Consider the following 9380-nt stretch of genomic DNA (forward strand, 5'->3'; position numbering starts at 1 on the left):
TATTTGTTGGTTAATTCATTTTTGTAAATGGCCTCAACGAAAAGGAAAACTCTCCGTGCCAGTAATATTACAACTGTGGATTCAGATTGTACATTTCCATTTTTGTTTGCTTTTCCCTTTCATTAAAAAGATATAATCAGAACTTTGTTTACAGCCTTTAGCATTTGAGAAAGATTGTCACCTAACCCAGGCTATATATAGTTCGGATACTTGTCGGTAGACTTTTTACTTCCAGCTGATTAATGGATGTATCCACAAGAACGCAACGACTATAGACTACCCTTAATGTGCCACACTAATGTGCCAAACCTAAACTAAACTAACAATTGTTAAATTCAATTCTGTAACCAATGTATTGTTTCTAATTTTCAATGGAGGCAGGACTTATAAACTAAAAGGATAAATGAAAAGGCAGCTCTCTCATGGATAACATACTGGAACATAATAACTTACATTATTTACAGTATTTTGCACATTTAATTCTAAAATGGTCCATTTTAGTTTTAAACAAACTTTAAGATTATATCATTGGCAAAAATTATAACATTGTATAATAATAATAATATAAATGGAACAAGTGTTGAGCAGTTTTTGTTCTTATAAAAAACATTTATTAGTGCACTAGAAATAATTTAAAAAGTGTCCAAAAGTTCAAATCAGTTGCTTCCATAATGCATTATTAGGGTATATCTATATAATTCCTGTGCAAGTTTATATTGAGCTGAATGATAGATATAGCCTGTGTACTTACCAATGCAAATATTCATAATTTAAGACTTATTCATTATTATTATTCATTCATTATTATTGTTTCAATCTTAAAAGAAAAGGGCACACCTTGCATATTTAGCAACATTTACTATTACGTGTTTTGTGTATCGGAAAACTGTGTTAAGTTGATTCAAGTCTGAGTGTTGCTCAGGTCAATGAACGTGATGCATTAGTGTGAATATTTGCTCAGAAATTCAATCTAGTCTCCATGATCAGATTCATACTTTTCAGGTTGATTGAAGAGTTTCTTTGAAGCTTTTTTTCCTTGACAGTCATGTGATCTGAGAAGGAGGTACCTGGCAAAGAGATTGCAGGTAAGGAACACTTTGCATCACACCTGTCTCAGGTGAAGCAGGCTTTGCTAGAGCTGAGTAAACCTCCTCTCAAATTCTTTTAAATGACCTGTCTCAGGTAGGATATACAACCCCGGTCTTATTTTGGGTCTTTTCTACTTCAGGTAAGAGCTAAAGCGTCATCATTTTTGTAGCTTTATAAAAGAAACCGTGCATGCAAAACTTACCTGGTCAACTGTTTTTTGCACTTCGTTTCAAAACTATTAAGTGACTTATTTTAACACTTTTATAATATTTGTTTCAGAAAGTGGTTTATTTTTGCAAAACATTCTGCATTTTTATATATGTTAATAATATTAGTGACTTTTGAATTATTTGTTTGCTAAATTTAAAACACTCGTGTAAGCAGGAAAATTGTCAGTTCAGCTTTAACACACACGCATACATGCTGCTCAAACTGATTCTGTACTGTTATTCAATTTCAGCAATCAATTTAGATGTTGGTGCCTAATTTACATTTACAGTTCTGGTGTACGATTCAGAGTCCTGGTGAAGCTTGCTGTTTTTAAAGCTGTCCTCAGTGGAGCTATCCCCTGTTCAGAGTCTGGCCCAGGATAAAACCTGTTGGACGAGGAGGATGTTCAGCCCAAGGCAGCTGATATCGCCTCTCCCTCCTGGAGTTTTCCGTGTTTCTGCAGCTCACTTGTACTCCGCTTTCCCTGCTCGCTTGGGCTCATCGCACATCTCCAGCCTCTTCTTACCCAGCCCCTTATTCAGCTATGAGATTTTACAAAATTACCTTCAGCCTGAACCCTGCAAACAGGCTCTGATCCTGGCCACTCAGGCTGCTGGGCTGGCTGGGATTACAGAATACACAGGTAATATATGTTTGATAACTTTTTTATTTCAATTAAAACAATTTATACGTAATGCGTGCAGTGAAGGGAATTAAATTCGGTGGACTAGATTCAAAACAATCCAAATGGCTCCCAGGTGATTCAGTTTTTGCCTGCTTTGGACTCCTTGGACATTTTCACTGCAGACAAATTTTGAATATTAAAAATAAATACTGTATCTGGAAGTCTGACGAGTTGCTTTCTCAGCGTGGACAATCTGTTGTGATTATTAAAATTAAATAATACTTTAAAAAGGGAGGTTAATTAGGAGTAAACTGCTCACAAGTTATGTTACAAGAAGCCTATAATTGTAATTTATCTCAAAAATGGATTCTATTTTTGTGTTACTTTTTTTAATCTGCCTGTCGTAAGTACCCACTTTTACTGCAGGATGTCTGTCTTGTTCGCCTCACAGCTAATAGTCTGTTGTACTTCAATTTATTAGATGAATCCCGTCCGGTGAAACAGAGACGAGCGCGAGCCAATTACAGCAGCTGGCAACTGGAGGAGCTGGAAAAGGCTTTTGAAACAACTCACTACCCAGATATCTTTATGAGAGAGGCACTGGCACTGCGACTGGACCTCATTGAAGCGAGGGTGCAGGTAAAGAGGCTTAATCTGCCTGGCACTTTCTCACCTTGCTGCCCCCATGAAAGGTTCGGAGAACGGGGGTGTTAACTTGCTCCTGTACTCCTTTGCAAGGTTTAGAAGTCTAAATGTCACATTTACAAATGTCCAAACAGCTTCCACCACCAAAAGTCCTTCTGTTCCCACAATAGCAGTGGTTGTTGAGTGAGCTTTTATTTTGGACGTACAATAAGCATCCAGATATTTGACTTTTATCCATATTAAGAAAATGAGCCATATTATACTCTTCACAGATTTAGAGACTCACTATAATTAAACATATATTTGATACAGGTCTGAATAATATTTGAGCCAGTATTTAAATTAAAGGTGCTTTCATTGTAAATTTGAAAGCTATTTTGAATCCAGTGTATTTATTTATTTTTTATTGACCCACAGTTATACTTATTGTAGCTGTGGTGATCCTTTTTAGTGGTGCTCCATTTTCAGCTTTACTCTGAATAAGGTTCTACTTTAAGAAACTTCAATTTCAGGAAGAGTGTTAGTCTGCTCATTATAGCGCTCTGTTTAAAGCCAGGGTATGTCTTTTATTGCAAACATAACTCAAGAGTGAAAGTGTGTCTCCCTCTGTTGGAAACAATACTGCATTTGATTTTATACTGCTTTTCTCCAGCAGGATACAGTCATTGATTTGTTCATTTGGGAAAACATGAGAAGAAAATAAATGTGTCAAAACAGCACAGAATCTAACCAACATGACAATGAATAATGTCACCAGCTTGTATGATATATTAGTTTTGCATGGAGCTGTGTAGGTGATTATGACTGCACATATTTAATTCATAAATAAATAATATTGTATAGGGTAAAATATTAAATTCTGTTGTTTGTCTTGTTACTTATAGGTTTGGTTTCAGAACCGAAGAGCCAAGATGCGGAGACAGATAAAACTGCAGGGGAAGGCAGTGGAGAAGTCTCCACGCAAGGACCCAGAGGGTCCTGCTGACAAGCCCAGTACCAGGACTCAGGACCTGGGCAGCTCTGACAGTGACCATTGGGAAAGTAAGCCAGAGAAACCCAGCTACCCTTGGCCTGGAACTCAGCCTAAAGGAAAGCCAGCCCTGCTCGCTGCCCCTTTCCAGGCTGTGGTCCAGGGGCCAAGTGCACAGGAGAAGGGGCCGAGCACGGAGGAGTTTCGCTCTTGCAGTATCGCAAATCTGCGGGCGAAAGCAAGGGAGCACGCAGCAGGAATCCGAAACTCTGCTGCCAAAACATTACCTGAGCCTGAAACAGAGACTTCCTCAGCAGGAATGGAGAGTGACTGACACAGACACACAGGCCTCTCAACTGGCACTTTTTTATGACGTGAAAACACTTCTTCAAATGGACTTGATGACAAGTGTCAGCTGCATGAATGGATTGATTTCTGGGGTGGGGTACAGTTATTATCGTCAAACATAGTACTTTTGACAGTTTTTTTTAAATCTGCCTTTTATACATTGTGTATTGCTTTCTTGATAAATATATAAAATAAACATTTGTACAGTACATATATTTACCTACCCTGCATGCATGTTGCCTACCTGTAAATTAAGTGTCTGTGCACTTACTTGTTAGTGCTTTCTCAATTGTAAATATACTTCCCTGTGCAAAACAAAAGAACATTTAAATAAAACAGTATAGCATGAAAGGAATACTTCTAAATTTCTAAACAGGACTGAAGTCTGTATTCTGGAGACTACAATTATGTATTTGATTGCTAAAGTAAACTGGATCATAGTTCAATTCATGTATGTATGTGCAATCTAATTTGCTTGAACAGCTTCATCAGATATGAATTAAACACCCAAAGAACACAAAGACACATACTGTAAGTATTCTGCAACATACCTGCAATGTTGTCGGTTTGGAGGAAAAGTAAAGTGCAATGTCTTTGATCATACTGTAAGGGCGATAAATACCATCTGGGGTTCCTGCGATATATGATTTGACCTTTAAAACTTAGACTCTGCATGAAACATCCCTTCATTACCAGCCTTGCATTTTATAGCCGCCAGTTTTTGCGTGGTTTCTCTGTGATTTAATGTCGTCCTAAACTCTTATTGGGATCAGCGGAGCTCTTTTGGTTATGACCCTTTGCAATATACATAACTCCCTGAACACCCCCCGCCCCCCCCCCCCCAAACACCTAATTCAATTCAGCACTAGTTGCTGGTAATTCCATGATTCCATTCCAGTTGTACATCATAGATTCACTGCATACTGACAATCAGGGGATATATTGAATATCTGTTAGGCTTTAGAATAGTGAGAAGTGTGTATGAGTCCCACGCATTCAGTGCTGTGCTAATACTTTATAAATATACTGTAGTTCAACTTCCTTAGGGCAGTTATACTAACTACACCAATGGAAATTGTTAAAGTCAGTGAGTGCAATTCACTTCATTGTTATATGATTATGCCCCCCCTTGACTGGAGTGAAGTCTACACCTGGCCATAGGGTTGCAATACAAATGAGATATGTGGATTATAAACAGCAGCTTGTTAGTTTCTGTTTTTTGTTGAAGAGCCTATACAAGTCTGATATATGAAGATATAATGCTTGTGCTCAATTAATACATTAAGATTTACACTGCAGAAATGAAAAGCAACCAGAATCTTAATTGAGCACCTGCACTATACAATGTTTTACTCCCTCAAACAGATGGGGAGAAAAATGAGTTCTTAGTTTGATACATTAATTGTTACGACAATTCAATGACCATGGGAACTGGGAGTAAGCACATTGTGGTCTAAAAACTATGTGTTGGCCAATGGATGGGGCTGCCTTTTGAAACTGGCAGTTAGATTAGGCAGTGTTTATGTATGCAGTACAGAGCAGCTATTTTTTTTTAATGATTAAAGTGTGTCGATTTCCAAGCATTTAAAGTAAAAGGGTCATTTGTGTCCCACAGATGCTAACTTTCTTGTTTTTTGCAATGAGGTGCACAACCAGGGTTTAAAATTGACTGACAGGTTGGATCTGGTCATCCAGTTTCCAGTGTATTTTAAGAATAAACCATTTGAACAACCACTCAATTCCTTGTGTATCTTAAGGGGTTAATGTTTCTAATCAACATGCAATGAGAAAATATAAAACAAAGACAAGAAATATGTTTTACTACGTCAATGTTAAACTACACTGTTATGTATCTAAATATTTCAGTATTTGTATTTTTTTAGTCTAAGGTGTACATCTTTTTGTGTAGGTGCAACATTTCAATTGGGTTTGTTCAGGAGAGAAATGCAAATTATTTTAATGAAAAAGTCTTCTTACATGTCTGATGTCTCTATATTATCCATTTACTGAAGATGCAGAATAATGGGATCATTTATATATTAAAAAACAGTCTCATGCATAATTTAATTAACTCGCATAAGGCTCCACCTTAAATTGTCGATACACAAAAAGAGAGAAAAGATCCTGGACATACGGTCACAATAAATGAATTAATATAAAATAATGTTTTAACCTGTGGTATTAATGTGATATTCTGATTAATGACCAACAGGTGGCACTCTAATGTGAGCACTTTTCTAACAATGCTTTCCCTAAAGAAAGAAAAGTAAAATACAAAATAGTTACTGGTGGCTTTTTAAAATGTAGGTTAATTCTATATATCAAGGGTATACGTCAAGGATATTTTGAGCAGACGACACTGAAAAACAGCCATTATTCAAAGTTACTCTTCTAAAAGTTGACCACAGTATTTGTATGCTATGTATACTATGCATTTACCATAGTTTACCCTAGCTTGCCATGTTTTTTTAATACACTTTTACCATACCTCGCAATTCTTTACAACGCTTACCTATGCTTTACCATGCATTCCCTGAGCTTTATCACACTTTGCAATGGTTTTACTATGGGAAACTTTTATAAGGGTGAATTTACTATAATAATAGCAGGGTTGTGTGCATGATGTATTGGTCATATTAGTTTACAAAACACAAGTTAACAATAAAAATCCATTACATTTTGAATGCTCTTGTATCAACTCCAACTTACTAAGTAACATCAACATTTTGATGACCTAATCTATTTGGGTAAGGTACTTTGTATCTTTAATACAGGTACCGGTAATGCAAGCAAGGTAAAGTGATGGCTGTTTGCGAAACGATGGAATTGGAACAATTCTTTCCAGATGTGTGGCTTTTTGAATGGTACATGCCATCTGTGCTGAAACAGGCATTTCAGAATAACAGCAGTGTTTTTTTCCTTCCTCCTGTGGGGATTCAAGGCAAGGAGCTTTTATTATTTCAGACAGAAGTTTTAACCATCTGTGTGACATACTAAGTATCCATAATTTACTTCATAAGATTTACATAGCAATCAGACACATCTTTTGCAACAGTAACAAAAGACTAACTGTCTAACTGCATTGTCTAGAAAATATGTTTTTCTTTATTCGGATTAATAACTCACATAAACAGATAAACAGAAGCAGGGCAGTTTCATATCTAAATGCAAATTGAAAAGTAATCGATAATTCACATCCTGTTCAGGACTTGACATGTATTGGATGTCATCTTTGTGAAAACAAATAAATAAATCATATCTTTAAGAGGGTACAGGTAAGTTGATATCAGAGTGCTGCATGTCAGGAATGTCTGACAGCAGTCCAGCTTAAAACAACAACAACAGTAAGAAACATACAGCTAGTGTTCAAACTCTTCGTGGGCTTGTCTTTGCATTGTGTTTCCCGGTTTTACTGTTTAGTTTTGAGTTGCTGCTCAGTCAAGTTAGGGTTGCCAGCTGTTCTGGTTTTGCCTGGATTGTTGAGGCAGCTGTCCTGGGAAATCTGTAAGACTTCCCGGGACATTAAATGTCCCGGTATGTCCTGGTATATGATTTATTTATTTATTTATTTGTCCGAAATGACTCCGGTGTCCCGTTTTTTTGTAAATCAGAGGTGGGAACCCTAATTCAAGCACAATGGTTGAGGCTTATTCAATATTTATATTTAATATCTGGTGTTTGATTGGGCTGGTATTAACCTCATGGTATTAGCCATCATTGATTTCTTCCCATTCTGGCTATAGAAAAAAAAAAAAAAAAAAAAAAACAACAAGATGGCTGGGATTTGGCACTGGCCGGCTGAAAGAGCCACGAACACTGAGCCTTCCTTCAATGATTGAAAGCATCCCGAATAAACACAGACAAGCTAATGTACAATGACTGGAACAGCCCTATTACTGTATATGTAATTAATAACATGTGCAAACAGCTGTCACACTGTTTAATAATTTTGCAAAGCCTGCCAGTAAATTAGAGTAGGGGATTTCAGCAGCAGAGTCTGGAAGCCAGCGTAGGCTGAGCTGAGAATGCAGAGTTGTCCTCAATACCCAGCAGTTCAGTCATTCACCCTGGAAAATATTAGGATTTTCCTCAGACTTCGAAATGACTGATTTTACTGTTTGAAGATTGATTCATAGTTAATTTTGTTGTTTTTAGCCTGCATTTTCTTTGTGCAAGCATAAGCTCCTAGTTCTTATCTGCCAACGCACTCCCAAAAAATGATGATGTTGCTGATGATAAGGACAGAACAACATAATAAGAGGATTCTTGGAAGTGTATGCAGTGTTCCTTTAACATACTGCATACTGTAGCATTTGCTATGTTAGATGAATTGCTAATGAACTTAGATGCATAGGAAGATAAGTGTCAAGCATTCTCTTTATAACAGGTGGGTTGAAATGTTGAACCCTGACACATTGTTTGTGTCTTGTTTGAAACAACACATTTTTATTACTACAGTCTTATTGTTTTATTGTTGAGTAACATGAGTTTAAAACACCTACTTTTTAGGCTTTGTTATAAAGCAAAACTTTAAGAGGCCAGAACGTTTAGGCCATAGTTTTGTTCTATGTCATGTCTTTTGATAGAGATATGGGAACATGACCTTTAGATTTTCACAACCTTATAATGTCAAGGGCTAGCATCATAAATGTTTACTACTGCATTCACGGCTCCTGCTTTTGTCACTATTTCTTTCTCACTGTCACATGCATTTCAGTTCATGGCAATGCTGGTTCTCCAGCTGTATTTACTTTAGGTTAACAAACATGTCTTGGTACAATAAAGTAATGTAGACCTTTAGTACCAGCACTGTTGATTACTTTTTCAAGTTCAGACAACAACGGTCTCAGTTTACATTTGTTTCACTTTATTGAACAGCCCTGTTCACAAACAATCTGCACTGATCTACTGCACTGATCTACAATTCCAGGTGTGTATGTATGTGAGGAGAGAGAGAGAGAGAGAGAGAGAGAGAGAGAGAGAGAGAGAGAGAGAGAGAGAGAGAGAGAGAGAGAGAGAGAGAGAGAGAGAGAGAGAGAGAGAGAGAGAGAGAGAGAGAGAGAGAGAGAGAGGTATAAAATATACCCAGAAAATCAGTGATGTTAACATGGCGAAATCTCACACATTTCACATCCCAACAACTATTCAAAAAATGGAAGCTGGTGTGTTTATTTATTCACTATTTTAAACACAAACAAATATTCATTTCCAATAATATAATTGCAATGCAGAATACATAAAATACAACTCACTTTTAAATAAACACATATTATTATTATTATTATTATTATTATTATTATTATTAATTATTATTATTATTATTATTATTATTATTATTATTATTATTATTATTATTATTATTATTATTATATGAAATAATGATAAAAGGGGCAGCATTGTGGAGTAGTGGTTAGGGCTTTGGGCTCTTGACTGGAGGGTTGTGGGTTCAATCCCTGGTAGGGGACACTGCTGCTGTACCCTTGAGCAAGGTAC

At 36.6% G+C, this 9380-nt stretch overlaps 1 protein-coding gene across 2 annotated transcripts; it reads left to right on the plus strand.

The window, feature by feature from the left end:
• Positions 1-766: 766 nt before the first annotated feature.
• On the plus strand, positions 767-5602 carry LOC117417823 (retina and anterior neural fold homeobox protein 2-like). Of its 2 annotated transcripts, none has more exons than XM_034030179.2 (4): positions 767-1228; positions 1550-1942; positions 2406-2563; positions 3454-5602. In XM_034030179.2, exons 2-4 carry the CDS (start codon positions 1702-1704, stop codon positions 3871-3873), a joined length of 819 nt encoding a protein of 272 aa, XP_033886070.1. In that variant the 5' UTR covers positions 767-1228; positions 1550-1701; the 3' UTR covers positions 3874-5602. The 2 variants fall into 2 exon arrangements, with proteins under 2 accessions (XP_033886070.1, XP_058891442.1); XM_059035459.1 differs by having other exon boundaries at positions 1589-1942.
• The last annotated feature ends 3778 nt before the right edge of the window (positions 5603-9380 follow it).

Source organism: Acipenser ruthenus, chromosome 13 (assembly GCF_902713425.1).
Source record: "Acipenser ruthenus chromosome 13, fAciRut3.2 maternal haplotype, whole genome shotgun sequence".
Taxonomy (NCBI): domain Eukaryota; kingdom Metazoa; phylum Chordata; class Actinopteri; order Acipenseriformes; family Acipenseridae; genus Acipenser; species Acipenser ruthenus.